This window comes from Camelina sativa, chromosome 1, assembly GCF_000633955.1.
Source record: "Camelina sativa cultivar DH55 chromosome 1, Cs, whole genome shotgun sequence".
NCBI lineage: Eukaryota > Viridiplantae > Streptophyta > Magnoliopsida > Brassicales > Brassicaceae > Camelina > Camelina sativa.
The window spans coordinates 14,712,212-14,736,362 of record NC_025685.1 but is presented as its reverse complement, the minus strand read 5'-3'; the positions used below and the strand labels follow the sequence as shown (position 1 = coordinate 14,736,362).

General features: G+C 36.2%; 4 protein-coding genes, 1 long non-coding RNA gene and 1 pseudogene across 6 annotated transcripts in view; 3 read left to right on the top strand and 3 right to left on the bottom strand.

The window, feature by feature from the left end:
- The window catches only part of LOC104790971 (thioredoxin reductase 2-like), a 2,530-nt gene extending 1,292 nt beyond the window's left edge, over positions 1–1,238 (top strand). The window contains exon 2 of the mRNA XM_010516774.2: positions 868–1,238. Within this exon, the coding sequence (XP_010515076.2) occupies positions 868–938 (71 nt within the window). The 3' untranslated portion in view covers positions 939–1,238. The remainder of the gene's footprint in view (positions 1–867) is intronic.
- Positions 4,800–7,536, top strand: LOC104790963 (annotated as a pseudogene).
- On the top strand, positions 9,208–11,504 carry LOC104790947 (plant intracellular Ras-group-related LRR protein 5-like). 2 transcript variants are annotated; one of them, XM_010516754.1, is made up of 4 exons: positions 9,208–9,840; positions 10,035–10,948; positions 11,050–11,231; positions 11,336–11,504. In XM_010516754.1, the coding sequence occupies exons 1-3, from the start codon at positions 9,294–9,296 to the stop codon at positions 11,164–11,166; spliced, it is 1,578 nt and encodes a 525-aa protein (XP_010515056.1). In that variant the 5' UTR covers positions 9,208–9,293; the 3' UTR covers positions 11,167–11,231; positions 11,336–11,504. The 2 variants fall into 2 exon arrangements, with proteins under 2 accessions (XP_010515056.1, XP_010515048.1); XM_010516746.1 differs by having other exon boundaries at positions 11,304–11,504.
- Positions 14,589–16,359, bottom strand: LOC104790924. Its single transcript, XM_010516725.2, has 2 exons — positions 15,173–16,359; positions 14,589–15,044 (listed from the first exon to the last, which is right to left on the bottom strand). The coding sequence occupies exons 1-2, from the start codon at positions 16,317–16,319 to the stop codon at positions 15,001–15,003; spliced, it is 1,191 nt and encodes a 396-aa protein (XP_010515027.1). The 5' UTR covers positions 16,320–16,359; the 3' UTR covers positions 14,589–15,000.
- Positions 16,390–18,256, bottom strand: LOC104790936. The gene is made up of 8 exons (XM_010516735.2): positions 18,160–18,256; positions 17,832–17,869; positions 17,691–17,740; positions 17,527–17,576; positions 17,404–17,433; positions 17,268–17,309; positions 17,112–17,174; positions 16,390–17,015 (listed from the first exon to the last, which is right to left on the bottom strand). Exons 2-8 carry the CDS (start codon positions 17,849–17,851, stop codon positions 16,911–16,913), a joined length of 360 nt encoding a protein of 119 aa, XP_010515037.1. The 5' UTR covers positions 17,852–17,869; positions 18,160–18,256; the 3' UTR covers positions 16,390–16,910.
- On the bottom strand, positions 21,951–22,257 carry LOC104790919. Its single transcript, XR_768844.2, has 3 exons — positions 22,232–22,257; positions 22,083–22,115; positions 21,951–21,999 (listed from the first exon to the last, which is right to left on the bottom strand). It is a non-coding gene; the product is annotated as an uncharacterized LOC104790919 (long non-coding RNA).

Genomic DNA, 24,151 nt, shown 5'->3' with positions numbered 1-24,151 from the left:
TTCGGCAAAATGAGTTGGCTCTTTGAAACCATGACTGGAATCTATCAGAGTATCTGATAATATTACTTGATGCCTTATAGGATCATGTTATAAGAGTAGTTAGGTATCTCGTTATGTGAACAATTGTTTAAATGTTTATGATTATTGTTTGATTGATCTGTTCAAGAGGAGTCAGGTTTTTGAAAGTCATTAAATGAAGAACTCCTTTCATTTCTCAAAGCAGTTTGCTTTGTATATCGTTTGATTCACTTCACATAGTCGTCGACGCCTGCTTTTGGATTTGTGTTTGCTGAAGAGTGGTCTTGGGTTGCGAAGGAAACTTTAAGTTCATATTGATCATGTGTTTGCGGTTTTAGACTATCTGCGTTCATTCTCATTCTCTGTAGAAAACTAGTACTAGTCATTAATTGTTCTTATTAGGTGTCTTGAGAGCCTGGAAGTCAAGTGATATGTGCTTATTGCTTAATAATACCATTATGTGTATTATTCACTATTTGTGCTTGCATTAGTGGTCTTGTGTTGTGCCTTTGTTTTCGGTTGAAGGCTATCTGCGTTTCCAATCTTAATACTCTTTAGAAGACTAGTAGTGGTCTTGATAGCCTGCAGGGGAAACTAAAATGTTTTCAAGGATATCGTTATAAGATTTGTTATCTAAATGTTACAATAACAAGCCGACACATTTAGCTATTTACACGGCATGGTGTGTGGTCTTAAATTGACTCAAGCTGAAATCAAATTGTTCTTGGCGGTCTAGACTCTAGAGTGATTGTGTGTTTCCATCAGACTCATTCAAATGTTTATCTCCTTTCCTTTTGTTTCATGGATAAGATAGAACAAGTTTAATAAACAACTTTATGAATGGTGCAGGGTGCATGGCGGCATTGGATGCAGAGCATTACTTACAAGAGATTGGATCTCAGGAGGGTAAAAGTGATTAGAGAAGCATCTATTTATAAGTTGCTCGATCACTTCCTCTCCCCTTATTATTTGCTTTGTCATTTTTAAAACCAATAAAGAATGATCAAGAAAAAAAAACAATAAAAAATCGGATTGATCTTACAAAGACAATCTGAGTAGAGTTCTGTTATTTGTGTTTGTTTGCAGTTGTCGCTGCTTCGACCCATTCCTTTTAAGATTTGTTCCCTAGGTGAGAGTGCTTTTTATATGACGTCAAAGTACACATAACCTGTACTTTTTTATGGTTTTAATTTAAATGTAAAAGGTTTGAGTCGTACAAATTGCATTTATTTTTTGGATCAAAATGACTTCATTTGTCAATTTAACCAGACGACTATTTTGATAAAGTCAACGAAGCTTTATGCTTTAAAAACATAGTCAACACAAATTGGACATATATTTTACCAATGTAAAATTCATGTATCTTTTATAACGAAAATGCATAATTCATGTTTTTTAAAAAAAATTCCATTTATTTATAGCCTATAGTTATGTATCATTAGCCAAAAAAATTATACCATTTTATGATCTATGTGCATCATTAGCCAAAAAATTTATACCATTTTATGGTAAGTTTGTAATGACCATTGTGTCCTCTTAAAACACTTTTATTTACAATTTGACATTAATTGTAGAGTAGAAGAATTATAAATTAGGTCACTTGCTCTCACAAATGCAAGAAATAAGCAAAATACGTGCAAAAAATAAGGTTAACATATAGAAAACTATTATAAAAAATTTGAAACCAAAACTTGTATTGAAAAACGACTTTACTATTAGTTGTCAAATCATACATATAAATATGTATCTATTAATGAGTGTTCTCTTTTCATTGGTCCATTTAACATTTTATTTTTAATATAATATTTATTTTCAACTGTTGACAATAAAATAAAATATATTTATATTCAATTAAACCAAAAATACAACATATTTAATCATGTAGATTAATCCATACTTTAAATCCATACTTTATTACTAATCTGTAACCGAAATTACATACATTATGCATTGACTATTTTTTATCTATTCATTTTTATTGAAACATACTATAAAATATAATTATAACTCTTCTAATTAAATTTTTTATAAATATAACTTACATCACTTCTTATCTTATAAATAACTATTCCACATACTCTTCCACCATGGCACCATATCTCAAATCCTAAAGATTTTCTTTGTTTTGTTTTATAATCTTATTTGGGTTGAAAACTCAAATAAGATATCATTGTAAGAATTTAATTATCTGTTTTTGTTTAATACTTATGTTACATTTTGTTCACTTTTATTTTTCTTCGTTTTTTATGCATTTGTTCTTTTCTTCTTTGTTTTCTTATATTTTCTAATTATAAATTACATATGTATAAGAAAATTGAATATGTTTTAAAATTGTATATATATTCTTTTAAAATAATTCTTTAATCTAAAACCCTCGAAACTTAAGCAAAATTCTTCTTGTCCTCGCCTCCTCCATAATTTGGATCGTAGTTTCTTCAATCAGAGACCTTCTTCTTCTGTTTTTCTTCATCAACGACCTTCTTCTTCTCCTTTTCTTGATCTGCTTGATTTATCACATCGTAAAACTTCTTGAAGATGAGTGGAGAAGGATAAGCTGGCCATCAACAAAATTAACATTTTTCTATTTTTTCAGTTAATTTTTATATTTTTTTATTACAAAATATACTTAAATTTATCATTAGGTGTTCGTGTACCACAAATTTACATATAAACACAATATTTCTTGTAGCTAGTTTATATTAAAGTATTGAGTTCGTACAATATCATAGTTTTGTAGCATTTTAAGTAATAGTCATAGATCTTATTTTAATTCATGTTCTTAAAAATAAGGATTTTCATAACAAATTAAAGTGTTAAATCAATTTGAAATCATTATACCAACAAGAATACCAAAATTTGTCAAAAAAATTAATAAACAACTTAAAAACTAAATAATCTTCTTTCATGGCTCACCATGTTTTAGAAATATTGCATGATCAACTTAATTTTTCAAATAGAAAATTATTATATTCTGTTTGAATATAAAATATTGTAATAAAGTTTAGTTTTTCATTATTATTAAGTTTAGAAATATTGCGTCACAATTGATGTCTGTCATAGTTTATAGTTTAATTTTTAAACTTTAGAGATAATATATATATATATATATATATTTTAAATTTTGAGTTTTCTATTTTAAATTTAGATTATTATTTTGAAAGAGAGGTATGATTTGAAATTTATAATTTAAAGTTTAATTTTAAATCATGATGCTATTTTTGAAAATTTTAAAGATCATGTTAAATTTGGAAACAATTTTTTCTTTTTTTTAGGTTTGGGTTCTCTACTTTACATTTAAAGTGTAGTATTGAGAAGAATAGGGTTTAGAATTTATAGTTTAAGGTTTAATTTTAAATCATGGTGTTATATTTGAAACTTTAGAGATGATATGTTCCTTTTTAAAATCAATTTTTTTAAGATAGATTACGAGATTGTAGAGTTACTAGCATGTACACCAATCAAAATCACAATACAACACCACATATTGTACACTAGACCCAAATGGTACACCAAACACATATGGTACACCAAATCAGATGGTGTACCAGACTCAGATGATCATATGGTACACCAAACCCAGATGGTACACCAGACACAAATAGTATACTAGACCCAGATGGTACACCGACACAAATGGTACACCAGATGCAGATGATACACCAAACTCAATGGTACACAATCCAAACCGTACACTAGACCCAAATGGTATACCAAATGCAGAGGGTACACTAGACCCAAATGGTACACCAAACGCAAATTGTACACTAGACCCAGATGGTACACCAAACTCAGATGGTACACCAGACGCGGATGGTACACCATCCAAATGGTACACCAGATCCAGATGGTACACCAAACACAGATGATACACTAGACTCAAATGGTACGTTAGACCCAAATGGTATACTAGATGCAAATGGTACACTAGACTCAGATGATACACTAGACCTAAATGGTACACCACCCAAACGGTACACCAAACTCAGATGGTACACCATATGCATATAGTATACCAAGATATTGTATACTGCCTAGATTAGTACACCAAATCCAGTTGGGCCAAATATACACAAATCATAATTTTAGTGGGCCCCTATTAATTAATTCAGGTCCAACTACAAAAAAATTGTGGACCACACATAAAACTCTTTTTAAAGTATGTAGATATATTGGTCTTTTTGTTTAATTTTTGGCTTACACTCTATCTCACAACTTCTATCTCACAAAATATAGAAAATGCCTATTCTTCAAATTTTATTTAAAAAGTGTGTATTCTCAAATTACTTTCTAAAAAGTATCTAATTGACTAGTGGTCTTTTCATATTATAGATTAGCGGTTTCACTCGTTTGTGTTTTTGCAAACTTGTAGTCAAAATGTCTTAATACTGTAGTACGTACGTAATTGGAATTTGCTAATGTAATTTCCACTGATTAAATGAGATGAGTTACAAAACTGAACTACACTTTTATTTCTTAATGTTTTCGTCAACGCACAACGGCACAAGTATACTACACCATGTGAAACTGTGAATGCATGCATGGCTAGTTACACTATTTATGTACGTAATTTTCAGAATTAGTTAAGTATAACTGTATCAGGGTACTTGTGGTTTTAAATGAATTTCACAATAAATATAGTCAAATGAAAACCAATTCTTTATCGATATACTAATATAACTTACGTTGTACAACATACTAGTAATTAAGAAGCACAAAAACTTAAAGTTTGATTCTCTACGTTAGTATCTTCTTTAATTTGTTTCGTAACTTTCTCTTCACTCATGATCACACAAAGCAAGTGTCAAAGATCTTTGTTATGGTTTCTGGTGTTCCACGGCGGAGCTACGGCCACCACAGGAGATCCCTCCGGCGGGAGACAGCTCTCTCAGACGCCCACTTGGGCTGTTGCTATCGTGTGCACCTTTCTCATCCTCATTTCCCATCTCCTCGAAAAGGGTCTTCAAAGACTTGCCAACGTCTGTTTTCTTAATCTTCTTCCTTTTCTTACAAGTCTTCTTGTTCAAACCACTCATTTGTCTAAAACATCTTTGATTGTTTCTTCTCATCAGTGGCTATGGAAGAAGCATAAAAACTCTCTCCTTGAAGCCTTAGAGAAAATCAAAGCCGGTAAGTAAACATATATATAGCATTGCTTGTCTTAAAAGCTATTTGGTTTGGTTTTAGAAAATGGTGATTGATTCTACAGAGCTGATGATCCTTGGATTCATTTCCTTATTACTCACTTTTGGAGAAACATATATTCTCAGGATCTGCGTTTCTCGAAAGGCTGCTCTCTCTATGTTACCTTGTTCATCTGAAGACACAGAGCTTTTCCAGAAACTTGCTCCATCTCTTAGCACGCGTCTTTCGGCTGCTGGTGATACATCTGTGAATTGTAAACAAGGATCAGACCCACTCATAACATTGAAAGGCTTGCACCAACTTCACATCTTGTTGTTCTTCTTGGCCATCTCTCATATCCTCTATAGTTTAATCACCATGATGCTTAGCAGGCTCAAGGTACGAGATCGATCAAAACTGTGTTTGATATTGAGTGAATGAATGCTTCATTTGGTATTGCTTTTGTGGCAGATTCGTGGATGGAAAAAGTGGGAGCAAGAGACATTATCTCATGACTATGAGTTTTCTATTGGTACTTTTGTTCATCAGATTCTGTTTTGGAGCGCCCTGAGTGTTTTATTCTATATTACAGACTCACATTTTTTTCTTTTTGTTGTGTAGATCATTCAAGACTTAGGCTCACTCATGAGACTTCTTTTGTGAGATAACATATAAGTTTCTGGACAACAATTCCTTTCTTCTTTTACGTCGTAAAGAAACCATTTCTCTCCTTCTTCATCTCTTCCAAAATGCATCAAAAACGTTCTTGATTTGATTATTCTGAGCTCTTTTTGGTTACAGGGATGCTTCTTAAGGCAGTTCTTTGTATCCGTGGGAAGAACCGACTATTTGACTCTCCGTCATGGATTCATCTCTGTGAGTTTTTTATATTCTTGCATCCTTCCATTTCCTTCTCTCACAATCTTGATATGTGCTACTAATAGTGTTCTGATCATTCAGGCCCATTTAGCCCCGGGAAGAAAGTTCAACTTCCAGAGATATATCAAAAGATCTCTCGAGGACGATTTCAAGTTGGTAGTTGGAATAAGGTCACAACACAATCAAAATCCATATGAAACTGTGTTTCCTACTGTTTCTGACATTTTTTTTGCTCTGCAGTCCAGTTCTTTGGGCATCATTTGTGATCTTCTTGCTATTTAATGTTAATGGTGAGCTACACATCTATCTATAAATTCAAATACAATTCATATACTGAGGTCTTTCTATTCAACTTTCAGGCTGGAGAACATTGTTTTGGGCATCAATACCTCCCGTGCTCGTAAGACAATCTATCTCTCTAATATATATTCAGTACACAGCTTCTTGTTCTTGGAAGTTTGTTGATTAAAAATAATTCTTGTTGCAGATAATACTATCTGTTGGAACAAAGCTTCAAGCGATTATGGCAACAATGGCGCTAGAAATCGTAGAGACACATGAAGTAGTTCAAGGGATGCCTCTAGTACAAAGCTCAGATCGATACTTTTGGTTCGATTGTCCTCAACTGCTACTTCATCTTATCCACTTCGCCTTGTTTCAGGTAATAACAGTACGAAAGCATCTTCTTCTTGATTTCATCTTGAACTAACATGTTTTGCAGATTCTAACTCCTCTGTTTTTTGTTCCAGAATGCTTTCCAGATAACACACTTCTTCTGGATATGGGTAAAAACAATGAGTTTCCTCTTCATTTCAACATTTTGGAGTATATATTATTTACTTAGTAATATACGTATTTGGGATTTGCAGTATTCTTTTGGATTAAAATCATGCTTCCATAAAGATTTTAATCTTGTAATCATCAAACTCTTTCTATGGTAAAAAGCTTATTCATAACCTTTATTATGTTTCTGATTAGTATTATAGAGGAAAAGTGTTTAAATAATGTGAGGATGTATCTATGGTATGTGGCAGCCTAGGAGCTTTGATCTTATGCAGCTACAGTACTCTCCCTTTGTACGCCCTCGTTACTCAGGTAACTTGTAAAACCTTAGTTTCAAATTGATACTCTTATCCAAATGATGATCTCTTGAAGGAAAGAGAATAGATAAATGATGAAAGGTGTGTGGAGCAGATGGGTTCACACATGAAGAAAGCAGTGTTTGATGAGCAAATGGCAAAGGCATGGAAGAAGTGGCATAAAGATACAAAACTGAAGAAAGGCAAATCGAGGAAGCTCCCGAGCAAGACACTTGGTGTTTCAGAGAGTTTCAGCATCTCTTCCTCTTCCTTTGCAACCACTCTTCACCGTTCCAAGACCACTGGTCATTCTTCTAACATCAAATACTATAAGCAAGAAGATGAAGAATACGAAATGTCGTCTGATGTTGAAGCAGCTGGGGCAGAGGATGCTCTCGACAGGATTCAACAACAGCATATGCAATTGCACCACTCTTAGGCTCTTAGCTAGCTGCTTTTGTTCTTGTTACTTGAAAGCTCACATGAAACAGTTGTCGTTTACTAACTGGTACTTGATCAGAAATTAACGGTCATAGAATTGTTTTTATATGTTATACACCATGTTTAGAGTTATTTAATAACTTGACCTACAAGTTATTTTACAATATAAGATGGAGCATCTATTTTTTTGCAATAAAAAGTAACAAAAAATGTTAACTTTCCTTAATACAAAAATGTTCATAATTTCCAATATCTTGAGAGAAAAAATGAGAATCTTTCAGCCGGCTCCGGTGGCTTCATACCGCCAGAACAATGGTCGTAGTATATGTGTATGATGGAAGTGTTGGAATTGGATTTGATATGTTTTAACTTTTTGAAATCATCATACTCTATTTTTAATTTATTTCTAATTGTTAACTCAGAAAGTGAAAATGTAAAAACGCTAAATATAGCTAGTGGCAGATCCAAAAATAAAACTTACGGGGTTATATTATTAATATTTTACATATAGTTGGTACAGTATATAAAATTTTAAATTTAATAGGATCAAAATCATATTTCACCTAACTATTTAACCAAAATTTAACAAAAATACATTTACATTTATTATTTTTTAACTTTAATGAGAGGTCATTTGATAGTTGATACCCCTAATCTTCACTTAGGTCTACCAGTGAATATAGAATAAAAAAAAATTGAAACGTTTTAGAGTTGGAAATAAAATAAAGTTAGAATTGTCAGACATCAGCATGAAATAATGTTGGAGATAGTCTAACTAGCCAGCCAGCCAATCGTGTGAGAGAGAACTCCAAATTCCATGATAGCTTTACAATAGTTAAGTATATAAAAGAATCGTCATGCAAAGAAAAGTAACATATTATATTAGACTTGTAACTAATAATCTAGATATCTGATCTATAAAAACAATAATAAAAATATACATATCAAATAGTTTAACGTAATAATAAAAATAAAATTTTATTAATATGTTTCAGAAAAATTGATATTACAATAACACTTAAAATTTGCTTTTATCAAAATTTTAAAAGAAATCCCAATATATTTAAAAATTATTAATATAATGCAAAATTTATTATAAATAAAAAAAGTAGATCTGACTATCCAAACTATATCTCTAGATATTTGAAATTTACTATCTAAATCCTGATCCGACTGTCCTAAATAGTCTCAATTATATATTTCGAAATTATTAATATTAATGAAAAAATACTTTAAATAAAACAATTACTATAAATAATAAAAATTAGATCTGACTATCCAACTAAATTTTTAAATCAGGATATTTAAAAATTCACTATCTAATCCTGATCCGAACTGTCCCTATTAATTATCACGATCATGTTATCTTCTTTGTCCAAGTATTATATCATCATGTTCATGTCATTGTCAGTACTTAAATATTGTTTAAACATCCACCTTTTAACATTAAAAAAAATTATCATTAACCTAAACAGACAAGGACGCGAGTAGATAGAAATCACAGTGATCACTAAACTTAAAAAACTAATTAATTTATTTAATTTTTGAATTATTTAAATATTTGATTATTTTAATGCAGTTTGAGACAGAGAGAGACAACGACGAAGGAAAGAAGAAGAAAACGAACTGACGAAGAAAGAATGAGAAAACGATGACGAAGAAGAAGAAAGAGAAAGAGAAAACGAGATATGGAATTATGGAATCTCTCTGTTTCTTCTTCATAAAAAACCAAAATCTCTTTGTAGAAACCAAACCATGGAGAAACGTTTGGATTCAAAGGACAAGGTTGTGGAAGAGATCATGAGGATTCACAGATCTCTTCCATCTAGACCTGATATCGAAGACGTCGAGACCGCTACTTCTCTCATTCAAAACGTTGACAAAGAGGATCGGATTCGCTTGGACGCCATTGACGAACAGACCTCCTCCTATTCTTCTGGTGTTCCTAAGGAGCTTTTCGACGTGTTGAAGGAGATGAGGAGATGTCTCGTTCGTTTCCAGAGCGTAGAACAGAGAAGAGAAGCCAACAAAATCCTCGATCTGGAATCTGTACACGTTGTCTTCGACGATTTGATTCAGAGAGCTTCGCATTGCATTGCTTCCCCTAACGGCACCACCACCACCACCACCTCTGTGCCTCGCTCTGTTCCTTCTGATCAGAGTCCTGTCAAGTCAAAGGAGATGTTAACGCGTGACGATACGTTTTTGAAGAAAGCCACATCTTCGTTTTACAGTGATGGGTTGTTAGCTCCTCGGAAGCCTCAGGTTTTTGATCCAACACTTCAGGCTAAGAACGTCACAGGTGTGTTTTCATTAGAAATCTGAACGTTTTCATGATTCGTTTTTTTTTCCAATGGAGATTTACATATGTGTAGGCCATGTACATGTGTTTTGACTTGAAATGTTTTAACATTTTTGGAAGAAAGCTTGAGATTCATATTTCTAGAATGTTTTCTAATGGAGTCTGTTTTGTCTCTAATTGTTATATATGTGTAGGCCATGATGGGGAGAAGTTGAGTCTCATTAAGCTTGCAAGTTTGATTGAAGTATCGGCCAAGAAAGCTACTCAGGAGCTAAATCTGCAGCACAAGTTGATGGATCAGCTTGAATGGCTTCCGGATTCTCTAGGCAAGTTATCGAGTCTGGTTAGGCTAGATTTGTCTGAGAATTGCATCATGGTACTACCGACAACCATTGGAGGGCTTTTGTCCTTGACAAAGCTTGATTTGCATTCTAATAGAATTGGTCAGCTCCCTGAGTCTATAGGAGATTTGATAAACTTAGTCAACCTGAATCTTAGCGGAAACCAATTATCATCTCTTCCATCAGCATTTAGTAGATTGATACATCTCGAGGAACTTGATTTGAGCTCTAACAGCCTCTCCACACTCCCTGAATCTATTGGTTCTCTTGTGAGCCTAACGAAGCTCGATGTTGAAACAAATAACATCGAAGAGATTCCACATAGTATCTCTGGTTGTTCTTCCCTGAAAGAACTCCGTGCGGATTACAACAGACTTAAAACTCTTCCTGAAGCTGTTGGGAAGTTATCGACCTTAGAGATTCTGAACGTTCGTTACAACAACATTCGGCAGCTACCCACGACAATGTCCTCCATGGCTAACCTTAAAGAGCTAGATGTGAGTTTCAACGAGCTTGAGTCAGTACCAGAGAGCTTATGCTATGCCAAAACACTTGTAAAGCTTAACATTGGGAACAACTTTGCCAACCTAAGATCACTCCCAGGGTTGATAGGTAACCTTGAGATGCTAGAAGAGCTTGATATGAGCAATAACCAAATCCGTTTCCTTCCATATTCTTTCAAAACGCTTTCACAGCTGCGGGTTCTTAACACACAGCAAAACCCCCTTGAAGAGCTTCCAAGAGATATAACCGAAAAGGGCGCACAGGTTCTTCTTTCTTCTCTCAGTTATATTTGTCTGTAGATTCCGCAGTTTGTGGTTTGTGTCAGTCATGGATGATTGATTCATACTCTTTGCTATTATCTCAGGCCGTGGTTCAGTACATGAATGATCTCGTGGAGACAAGAAACACGACATCTCAAAGAACTAAGCCGAAAAAGAGCTGGCTTAACAGTATTTGCTTCTTCTGCAAGTCCACCAACTAGAGAAAACAGAGCAGCATGGAGATCCTCTAAACCACTCTTGACAAAATCTGACCTTTTATCTTTAGGTAGATTTCTTTCTTAGAGATTCAAACATGAAATCCAACAAAAAAAAGACCAGTTTCATTTTCATGTTTCAGGTGTATGTCTGTGACAACCGTTGGCAGGACAGAAGAATCCCGTTGTGTCCAGACAGTTCACCATTCATTCTTTTATTCACAATCACATGTTCTTTCACAATGTTTTCATATCACTCTTTGTATACCGGAGCTTTGTTTGTTGTATCTTGAGGAAAATGTATTTCAAATTGTTAATCTCTTAAGTGATTCTTTTCTTGTTTCTCTTGATGTAACTTTTTACGTTTTCGCCGCTGAACTGAACCTCAATTCTTGTTTTCTTTTGATGTACCAAAAGTCTTGAAAATAAGAGATCACGTCCGGAATAAATATGTTATAACAACATTTCATACATGGACAAAGATATTAGTCATATGCCTCTTGCGTTCCCATGTATTAGGATCTTTGTGTTATAGTGCTGAAACATATTTAAGGTTAAATATGATTTACTTGAAAGCAAGAGCAGAACCTTAGATAATACAGAGAAGGGGAGGCTCAAAGTGTATCTTCATTCTTGTTGATAACGATTGCATTACATTGTCTTTTTATAGTGAAAACGATGTAAACCTAATGGGTTACAAGAGTAGGTAGATCTCTGCCAAAATGTCACCATCAGTTGCACAGGATCGGTGATGTAAGGGCAGAGAAGCGGTTCACAGTTTGTATTGTAGTGTGAGCTGTCTTTGGAGCTTTAGTCATACGGAACTGAGCACATGGCGACAAGGACTGTTCAATGTTACCGTTACCAGCTAAAGCAAGATGCATATTGCAGACTGCAGTGGGCTTATTGTTGTCAAAGCCCAACTTGCTTTGTTGCTGGACTAGGTTTGAGGTGTTGAAGCTTACATCCCCCCTGCAAACTTGAGGTGGGTGGTGAGACCACACCAAGTTTGTATCGAAGATCATTGAATACTTGAAGCGGCAAGGACTTGGTAAAGATGTCAGCAAGTTGATGAGTTGCTGGAATGTGATATACCACCAGAGTCCCTTCTGCAACTTGTTCTCGCACATAATGATAGTGGACTTTGAAGTGTTTGGTCTTCTTATGCAGAGTTGGATTAGCAGAGAGGTAAACAGCGGATAGGTTATCGCAGTATAGCTCTGGTGCATGAGTGATAGGAGTGCCTATGTTCTCGAGTAGGTCCTTTAACCAATTGACCTCAGCAGCAGTATCAGAGAGACAACGGTATTCAGCTTCAGTAGAGCTCCGAGAGACTGAGGGTTGTCGTTTTGCAGACCATGAGATGAGATTTTTACCAAGGAAGGTACAAAATCCTCCAGTTGAACGACTAGTGGTCTGACAGCCAGCATAGTCACTGTCACTGTAAGCTCTCAATGTGAAGTCTGCATCCTTTGACAGAGAAACTCCATAGTCAATAGTTCCTTTAATGTATCGAATTATCCTTTTGAGTAAACTGAAGTCAGCAACAGTGGGTGAGTGCATCCGTTAACAAACCAAGTTAACTGCAAACTGTATGTCAGGACGTGTGAGCGTAAGATATTGCAGCTTACCAGCCAAACTGCGAAACAGAGCAGGTTGATCAAAGACGTCCTCTTGGCCTTTTACTTTTTGTAACTCCAAAGGCAATGGGGTTGTTGCTGGAGCACAATCAGCCATCCCTGCAGCTAAAAGAAGATCCTCTGCGTATTTGTGCTGGTTAAGGAACAATCCTGTAGAATGATGGTGAGCTTGAATGCCAAGGAAGTAGGTAATCTGCCCAGATCCTTCATGCGAAACTCCTGACTCAAGGAGTGAAGCAGCTCCTTAATCAGTTTGGGATTGTTGCCTGTCAAAGCCATATCATCCACATAAAGCAAAAGGATGATGATGGTATTGTTCTTGAGGTATACGAAGAGAGAAGGATCTTTAAAACTGCACTCAAAGCCAAATTTCAGAAGAAAAGTGCTGAACTTATCAAACCAGGCACGAGGTGCCTGTTTCAACCCATAGACTGCCTTGTGAAGTTTCCAAACATGGGACGGATGATCTTTGTCTATGAATCCAGGAGGCTGTTTCATGTAAACCGTTTCAGTCAAATCTCCATGGAGAAACGCATTTTTAACGTCAAGCTGTTTAATTTCCCAACCGTAGACTGTAGCAGCATGTAGAACAAGACGAACTGTTGTTGTCCTAACAACAGGACTGTAGGTCTCAAGAAAGTCAACACCCTCTTCTTGGTCATAGCCTTTGGCGACAAGACGTGCTTTGAGCCTATCTAAACTGCCATCAGCCTTTAGTTTTGCTCGGAAGACCCACCTGCAACCGAGGACATTCATATCTGGTGAGGGTGGAGTCAAAGAGAAGGTGTTTGTTTCTACAAAAGACTCTACTTCATCTCCCATAGCAGCTGTCCAGCCAGGATGGTTTAGAGCAGATGCTATAGTTTTAGGTTCCTTGACAGAGGTGTGAGTCGCGTGAAGGGCATATTTAGGATTTGGCTTGCGTCCTTGTTTTCCTCTTGTGATCATACTATGATCATTAACTGTAGAAGCTGCTTGAAGTGGTGGAAAGTCATCGTCTGTAAACAAAGGATTATCATGATCCTCACTTGATTCAGCCGTATCAGTACTAGCAGTCTCAGAATCTGGGCTTGAAGGATCTGTTGGTGTAGAGTCAGAGCTTGAGGATTCTGTGACAGCAGGAATCAACATAGGTTCAGGAGTAGAAGTAATCACAGGATCCTCAGATGGAACAGAGAGGTCCCCATTTGACTGAAAACTCTGTTGCCAAGCAGATAGTAGAGATGTTGTAGCTGGTGGAAGGAGATGAGCATAATCAGCTTCAAAGGGGTAGACATGTTCATCAAAAAGAACATGTCTACTGATATAAACACGACCTGTCGGTGGATAAACACAACGATAACCTTTGTATTTGTCATTATAACCCAAAAATACACACTTCGGAGATTTAGGATCAAACTTGTTAACTCCATAGGCCCGCAGTGTAGGATAGCAGGTACTGCCATACACCCGAAGAACTGAATAGTCAGGTTTCTCTGCAAATAGAACCTCATACGGACTTTTAAAGGACTGATGAGCGGAGGTTGGTAGAAGATTACTGAGATGATTAGCTGTAAAGAAGGCTTCAACCCAGAAATTTTGTGGCACTCGACTTTGAAACATCATACTTAGACCTAGTTCAGATAGATGTCGATGCTTTCTCTCGGCCAAACCGTTTTGTTGCGGTGTGTGTGGACACGAGATAAGTTGTTTAATCCCACAGTTTGCAAGATGTTTGACAAATTGATTGCTAACAAACTCTCCACCACCATCACATTGAAACATCTTGATTTTCAGATTAAACTGGTTCTCAACAAGACTTTGGAAAAGCAAGAAAACTGAGTGAAAGTCTGATTTATTCTTCAAGGGATAAAACCAACAATAACGAGAGAAGTTGTCAACAAAGATAACATAGTATCTAAAGCCTTGAGTAGATGTGACTGGAGCAGGACCCCACAGATCACAGTGTAACCTCTCAAGAGGCTTAGTAACTACAAAAGTGGAAGAAGAAAAAGGGAGCTGAGCACTCTTGCCAAGTCTGCACGACTCACAGATCTTGTTGGTGCGTTTATTGATTGAAATTGATGCAGTGGATGAGAGGTGTTGGAGAATCTCTGCACTTGGATGCCCCAACCGTTTGTGCCAGACATCATCGCTAGTAGCCAGTTGTCTCATAGAGTAGAAGGCTGTAAAAGCAGGATTTTCCAACACATAATGATCTCTATTCCTGTTTCCGGTTGTGAGGAGCTGCTTGGTATGCTTGTCCTTTACATATACACCATCAGAGTCAAATTTGATAGAGCAAGGATAGTCCTCACACAACTTAGATACTGATAGCAATGACTTTGTGACATTGGGACAGACAAGAACATCATTAAGAGGTAGAAATTTACCTGACAAAGTTTGCAATGGAACTGAACCGATGTGAATAATAGGCAGGAACTCACCATTACCAACCATCACTGCATCATTACCTTGATAGGTTTGAGCGTGTTGCAGATTAGCAGTTGAGTTGGTGATGTGAGCAGTGGATCCACTATCTGGCAACCACTCAGTACCCGAGTGTTGATCACCATCAGAGATTCGCATTGCAGCCAAGGCAGTCGGTAGCTCAGGCTTAGTTAACGCTTCATTGTATCGATTGTAGCAGTCAAAAGCGTTGTGTCCATATTTCCCACAGATTTGACAGGTAGGTCTTGAAGCTCCATTGCCTTTGTTCTGACTGCTTTGTCCATTACCATGTTGCTGAAAGCCACGACCTCTGGTGGAGTAGTTTCCTCTGCCTCTGTAGCCTCCACCAGAACGACCTCCACGATTGTTTGAACATCCTTGATCATAGTAGGTCTTTTCAGTTTGGAAGGCGAGATGTGGTGTAACAGCAGGGACAGCAGAGTACGTTTTTAGCTTGTCATCAAAAGCAATCACCTTAAAAACAACATCTTCATAGCACGGAGGAGGAAGTGAATCCATGGAGTGCTCAATCATTGTGGCAACAATCTCATATTCCTTGCCTAGACCAAACAGTAAGCCATGTATCTTTTCCAAATCGGTCATGGGGAACCCGATTGAGTCTAGTTGGTCAAAAACTTGCTTAAGCTCATTGAGATAATCTTCCATAGGTCTACCAGACTTGAGGCAAGCACGTAACTTATTTTGCAGTTCGAACTTCCTAGTGGTAGAGACCCTATTGAACTTTTTAGCAAGAGCAGACCATACCTCTTGAGAAGATTGGAGTCCATAGACAACGCGGATAGCTGTTTCAGAGAGTGAACCCAAGATCCAAGCCATAACGAGTTGGTCATGGCGAATCCACTTCAGAAACTCCGGATTAGGCTCTTCCGTAGTTCCTTCAGCACCAGTTACAGAACGAGTGGATGCTGGTCGGGGGAGAGAGCCATTAACATAACCAAGAAGCATTTGAGGCAAGAGAAAAGACTCGAATTGAGTTTTCCATTGAAGATAGTTGGACTCTGTAAGTTTAAGAGTCACAACTTGAGAAATAGAAAGAGGAGCGGAAGAAAAAGAATCATCAGGAGCCATAGATGCGTATTACTGGTGCTCTGATACCATGAAAGCAAGAGCAGAACCTTAGATAATACAGAGAAGGGGAGGCTCAAAGTGTATCTTCATTCTTGTTGATAACGATTGCATTACATTGTCTTTTTATAGTGAAAACGATGTAAACCTAATGGGTTACAAGAGTAGGTAGATCTCTGCCAAAATGTCACCATCAGTTGCACAGGATCGGTGATGTAAGGGCAGAGAAGCGGTTCACAGTTTGTATTGTAGTGTGAGCTGTCTTTGGAGCTTTAGTCGTACGGAACTGAGCACATGGCGACAAGGACTGTTCAATGTTACCGTTACCAGCTAAAGCAAGATGCATATTGCAGACTGCAGTGGGCTTATTGTTGTCAAAGCCCAACTTGCTTTGTTGCTGGACTAGGTTTGAGGTGTTGAAGCTTACATTACTAACAACAAAACAAACTAGATAATGTTACTCATATTCAGGATTACCATTTCCTATTACTAACAGAACTCAAAAGTTAAGAATTAACCAAGGTCAGATCATCAAAAGCTTGAGCTACTTAGCTTTTGAAGAGTTCATATTCTGCCTTCACTCTCTGCACCAAATCAGAAAGCTTCTTCAGATCCATTTCCTCGTATGTAACTTCGCTCAGTTTCTTCTTGCAAATGTCCTTCGGCCTGTTTCATTTCTATCAACTCCTCCAACCTAGCCTAATAAACATGACAAGACATTAAAGATTCATCAACATAGCTATAGTTGTATTTCAAAATAAAACAATCAGATGCATTATAGCTTGTTTTTATTACATTAAATGGATCGAGCATAATCTTTCTCATTTTTTTCACCTCAGCGAGCTCAGACTTAGCCCTCTGAAACATAAAAAGACATTACATATGTCAACCATGAGAATGTCTTATACAAAATCAACCAACTTGAGAAGCATAACACCATTTCTTGCTTACCTTTACTATGGACTCGGCTTCAGCCACCTCAGCCTCACGCATCTGAAACATGAGAAGACATTACATATGCCAACCATGACTTATGTCTTCACAAAATCAAACAACTTGAGATGCATAACACCAAGTCTTGCTTTACCTTTACTAAGGACTTGCCTTGAGCCAAGCACTGTAAACATGGGAAAAAATCAGCTGGAGACATAAGAATTCAACAATTTCTGTATACTAACAAACAAACAAAAATTCCCATTTCTTGCTTTACCTGTTCGGCTTCTTTGATTAGTTTCTTTGCATTAGGGGTTAAAGCATCATCTGCAGGAAAGACATTGGATCAAGCTTGTTTCCGGAAAGAAAAAAAAAAAGAAAAAAGCAAAATCATAAACTTATCAACGACCAAAAACAAATATCCTTTTAAAGCCACATTACTTGTGTAGTATCCAAGAGCAAATACTGGTGCATTCTTAAACAAAAAACCCCTGCAAAAAAATTTCGCCTTTGCATCTCTCAGTTCATGGGTTTATCAAAAGAGATCAAATACAAGAAAAAAACAAACAATAAGAGTGTTACTTTGAAGAGAAGAGACCCATGATCTTCGTGACCCTCCTCTGAAACAGAAATTTTAGGGATTCTCTTAGTCGACAATACAGATGGAAATAATAATAATAATAATAATAAAGTATCAAAGAACAAAATTCACCACCACAAGTGTCATTTACAGGTAAACTTATAAACTGATTTCAAAAAGTCAGGAGCTTTCAAGCATTAGCTATATCATATGGGCCAAAAGGGCTCTGTAAAAAAACCCTAACACCAACAAAATCGAACTGAAAGAAGATAAAACAAACAGAGAAACGGCATTGACTGTAACAGATAGACAATAATGAGCAAGACCTACGCGAGATTGACGATAATGGCGACTTTTAGAAGAGCACGCAGAGCTAAAATGTTCTTCTTCAGTACGCTCCAGGCTCCACTCACCTAAACAACGAAAGAAAAACCAAACCGGGATTTTGTGGAGACATTTTTTACTTTCGGTTTGGGTTCTCTCTTATTGGACCGTGTTTGTTAGGAAAGGCCCATTAAGCCCAAGAAGTGTTTGATAAACCCAGCAATTGTGAGAAACCAGCATGTTGTTGGAAACCAAGAGCTTCAAACGGCACGATGTGTTAATGTTAAAATGTCCCACATCGCTCAGACACTAAGTAATAACTGAGGAAGCAGGGTTATAAATAGAGAAGTGGACTGTTCGAGCAAATTACTTACCTGGACGGGGTCAACTCGTGATCAACAAGACGAGTGGCCTAGGCTAGTGACCTCCATTGCACAATAAGGAGGGGCGCTTAGCTTAAGGTCTTCCCAAGAGGAAGAGCCTACGTCATTATTTGTGGCAGGGGGGTTTGCGTTCGCGCAGCTCCCACCATCTTTAGTCATAATATTCATCTTTTCAGCGTTAAATTAATTATTTTGATGGCACACTTTGAAGTCTGGAGGACTTTATTCTTTTTTGTTAAGGTACAGAGTCCCACACCGGAAAGAAATATAGAGTTGATGGGTATTGTGTGACTATAAAAGAAAGAGGGTTTCGTTGAATGAAAACCATCTTTGCGCTTGGGGCAATGACGCAGCTAGTGAGGTCTTAACCGAGGCGCGTCTATTGCTGGTTGAAAACTATTTCCAAACCCCCTCCTAGGCCTAAGCTTGTCTTTGGGCCTTTGAGAATTTCTGGAAGAGCTCCCTTCGGGGTAAAGCTCTACAATTCTTAGTTTAATATTTAGTCCCATTATGTCCATATGTCAAAAGATGTTTATGATCTGTTCTACAAAACTAAACCTAAAAGTTAAACCCTGCGCAATTTTTCTAGTCCCAAATTTCATCTAACAACATACAAACTTAAAATACACGGTGCAAAGATATGATCAAATACATACACTTTAATTGGTTTCTTACTAAGACCTACAGTCTACAGACAATTTGAGTGTTCATTAGAGCAATATGTGCTCATAAGTTAAAAAAATAACTCTTTTAACATTATTCTGCTTATTCCAATACCCTTCCCCAAATCACTTGTTGCTATAACACAACAAAGCTGTTACATTTTCCAATCGCTGAATGATCTTAACCGTAGAGAAGTTACCGGTATTATTTCTCCTTTATAAGCCGTCTTTAAGAATCATAGGGCTTATAAGCTGAAGAAGAGCTGGTTCAACACTCAACAGTATTTGCTTTTTCGGCAAGTCCACCAACTAGAGAAAACAGAGCAAGATGATCATGTTCTAAACCATTCTTGACAAAATCTGACCTTTTTATAGTCATGTAGATTTATTTCTTACAACTCCAAACAACACGAAAGGTCCAAGCAAAGAAGCCAATTTCATTTTCACTCTGACCTTTATTTCTCTTGATGTAATGCTTTTTTGGTGGCTGCGCCAAAAAACCTCTTGCATATTGATGCAATTAGAGACTTAAGTCCCAGAATTAAATAAGTCTAATTTGAAAATCACAAGAACAACAACAAAATCGTGCAAGGACAATGATTCTAGTGTATATGTTTCCCTTGTGTTGGTATATTTGTGTTATAGTGCTAAAACATACATAAGGTTAAATATGATTTACTAACACCAGAAACCAAGTAATGCTTTACTGAAAAAGGTGATAAGATTCAAGGATTAACATAGACTAAGTTATGTATATTAAATTATTGATTAATGAATAGGAAAAATCCAAAGTTAAAAAGAGTTAACTAAAGTCAGATCATCAAAACCCTGAGCTACTTGGTTTTTAAATACTTCAATCTCTCCTACAAATCATGCATATTGTTTCTTCTGATCCATTTCCTTTTATGAAACTCTGCTCAGTTTCTTCCTGTTTTCCGCATTAGATCGTCCAACATCATTCTCATTTCTTTCAACTCAACATGAAAAAGTCATTACAGATTCATCAACCATATATAACAATTTGTCCAATTTCAAAAATCAGCAAACATTAGATGCGTTAATATATAATTAACACTATGCATTACTTGTTCTTTTTTTTACCTGCAAAAGATTTTCAAACTTCGTTTCCATTTCTCTTGTCTTAGCCATTTGAGCCTTAGCAGACTGAAACATTACAGTTACAGATACATATCAACCATCTATATATAATATATGTCCTTTGAAAATCAAATAACACTATTTATTGTTTTTTACCTCTTGCAAGGAGTTAATCTCAGCGTTACACCTCTTAAACATGAGAAAATTCGAATGGACACATTAAAAATCAACCATTAGTCTTCTATAAAAGCTAATTAAGGAGCGATCAATGTGCTTACCTCTTCGTGTATGGACAAAGTCCAAGTACCAACTGTAGGAAAGACGATAAACACAAATGATAAGCTTCTTTCGAATGCAAAAAAAAAAAAAGCACAGCTACAACCATAATCTAAATTTCCAACAACCCCAAGTTATTTAGTTTACAGCCACTTACGTATTTCGCAGAATGCTAATCCTAATATAAGACCATAACCAGTCCCTCTCATAATGATCTTTTTCTTATCCTCCTGAAAGAGAAATTTTTAGAGGTTCTTAATACAGATGGCAATGGAGTATCATAAAATAAAAACACACAGTTAACAAAGATAGAACAAATATTTTAAGATTCTAACACAAACGTACACCTGTTGATTTGCGAACTGACCTAAAAAAAAAACAAATTCGAACAACAAAATCGAAGAAAGAAACAGACATTAACCTGTAGAAAGAAAACTGAGCAGACCTACAAAATTCTCTGCGCGAGATTGATTGTCAACTTGAAACGATGGGAAATAAGAGAGGATATATAATAAGGCAACAAAAACAGTGAGAATTGAGAAATTTTGAGGGATCTTAATGGGCCGATTTAAGTATTCTACTAGGGTTTTTTTTTGCTTCCGGAGCAAGTAAGTATTCTACAACAACAAATATATATATGTAAAACTATGCGTATCTTCCGTAATATCCTCTCATACTGGAGTTGAGTCATGAATGATCTTGTGGAAGCAAGGAAGACCAAGCCCACGAAGAGTAAATTCAACAGTAATGATTGTCTGCAACTGCAAGTCTCCACCCCAACTAGAGAAAACAGAGCAATTTGGAGATCCACTAAACCACTCCTGACGAAATCTGACCTTTCAACACCAAAAGTCCAACACAAGTGATTAGGAGGACTAGGATTATATTCTTGTGTACTCTTTCTTCTTTGGCACTTGTACCATTTTGATAACCAGTTTTGCTGGATCCAATATCCGAGAATCTTTCTATATAGTATTCTCATAGCTTGGTCCAAGAATGTATCACAATTGTGTTCATCCACGTGTCAGTTATTTTTCAAGGATCGTCTTGGTTTGTTAGGAAATGTTATTCAGTTCTCGTTTCTTTTGAAATCTTAAAGAAATTACTGATCAAGTCCAGAATAACTGTTAACTTTGGAAATAACTACATAATTCCATACAAGGGTTGAATTGATAATGTTACTCAATGGTTGATACATATTTCAAGGTTTAACACTTAAAATAGTTACTATTTAGTAATTTACGAAAAAAACTTAGAAGTTAAAGAGTTAAACAAGGTGAGACTCAGATTCATCAATCTTGAGCTACTTATTTCCATATTCTGCCTTCATTATCTGCACCATATCACATTAATTTCTCTTAGCTTTTTTCAACGTGTTGCTGCTGCCTTAGATTCAGATCTCCACTTTTTTCAAATCCTATCTGTGACTGAAACAAGATGAAAAAAAAAAAAACAGGTGGATACATTACATATGGAGCATAATTGTGTCTATTAACCATTTCTTTTTTACCTCTAGGATGGACTTCACTTTAGCCATAGTGGACTGAAACAAGAGAAACATCAGGTGGCCGCAGATGTTCAGATCAACCATATAAAGGTTATCTTTCTAACTTTCTAAAATAAAACAACTGCATATATAACATCATTTCTCTTGCTTACCTCATCGAACGGCTTTCTTATGTTGCCTGAACGACTTCTTATGATTGAGAGAATCTCAGCCAACTGACACAATTGGAAAAATCAGGTTTAGGACATTTAGAAATCAGCCCATAAAGTGTGTCTTTTCAAAATAAAACAACTTGAGATGCAATAACACCGTTTCTTGTTTACCTCTAGACGGGACTTCAGTTCATACATAGACTGAAACATGAGAAAAATCAGAGGAAGAAGCATTAGAAGATATCAAACCATAACTCTGTATCCTTTCCAAATCAGAAAATTGCAGTTTTTTTTGCTTACCTCGGTGGCAGAGTCCACCCGAGCCATAAGCGTCTCCGATGACTCGCTGCAAGAGTCCACCCGAGCCATAAGCTTCTTAGTCTTGAGAAATCCGAGAGTGTACACGTTTAAAATCAACCATAACCGTCTATTTATAAAAAAAGAATAGCTAACGAACATATTGGGATAAATGTGCTTATACCTCTTCCGCTTCATCTGAATTAGAGTATAAAGCAGCATCTGAGGGAAGAAGACAATAAAGAAGATTGATAAATCTTCACAAGCAAAACAAAAACTACAGCCATAAACTAATCAATACCCGAAAAGATCCTTTTACAGAGTCACATACGCGTGAAGAATCCAAGACCAAATATTGCATTTGTCTTAGAAGCTTGAACAAAAGCTCTCCAGAACACTCCCTTCCTCCCCTGAGAAGATAAATCTCTCCTGCCATAATACTGCAGTTTATTTCCCATTCAATTTCAGTTCATGGTTTACCAAAAGATCAAACAAAACAAAGAACAAAATAACAAAAGAGGCAAGAAAATGTTATCTTCAAGAGAATGGAGCCCAAGAATCCCATGATGCTCTTGATCCTGTGATATATATATATTTAGGTATTCTCTTAGTCTTCAACATCATATATAAAGATGGGAGCTTTAAACGAAAACCGACAGTTTAAACAAAACATAAACAAACAGAGGTCTAATGGTCTTATGGGTTCATCTCTAATGGAGAAAAAGGTGGAGCCTTTCGAGCATTGGTGGTCTTGTGGGTTCATCTCTAATGGAGAAAAGGTGGAGCCTTTGGAGAATTTATGGGTTTAATGGTCTTTGTGAAAACGATACTAAACTAAACATAAACACAAAATCTATGTGAGAACTCACCTAGAAACAAACAGAGGTCTAATGGTCTTTTATGGGTCTAAAGGGACAAAAAAAGGTGGAGCCTTTAGAGCATTGGCGATCTTATGGGTCTAAAGGTCTCTAGAAAAACCGATACTAAGACAAGCATTAACAGTTGTTGATTGATGTGCAAAAAACTTCACCTAGAATTAGAAATAAGAGTTGTACGGAAAACCCTAACAACAAAATCAGAAACAGAGAAAAGAAACAAACAGAGGAACGGCATTGAGTAGAGAAAGAAGAAGATTGATTTAACCTAGAAACCTTTACGCGAGATTGTTGATTTTTTTTTTTGTTTCAGACGATGTTGAGAGAGAGAGAACACTGAACGCCAACAATGTCTTCTAGTAGTACCGTTAACTTGCAAAAACGCTGGAAACAAGAGCGAACGAGGCAAAACAAAACAGTGAAATGTCATTCAATAAACCGGGTTTGGTTCGGTTCGTTTTCTGGATTTTGACTTTGATGTCAGAGCGGTGAGAGTGAGAGACAGACCACGTTTTGTTGTGTTACAAAGACCCAGAACGCTCTAAAGGCTTCCCATAAGAAATGAAACTGATCCATCAAAATTCAATCAGTTTGGGCCTAAAAAGCCCTCTAAAATCAAATTTCTAATGGAATCTGATTTCAAACATATTTGCGCTAATTTAGCTCAGAGTTCAGTTGTATACAAAAAGTCAAAACTACAAACTTTGGCCAATTCATGTACAAATTTTACCTATTTTAGCTTAAAACA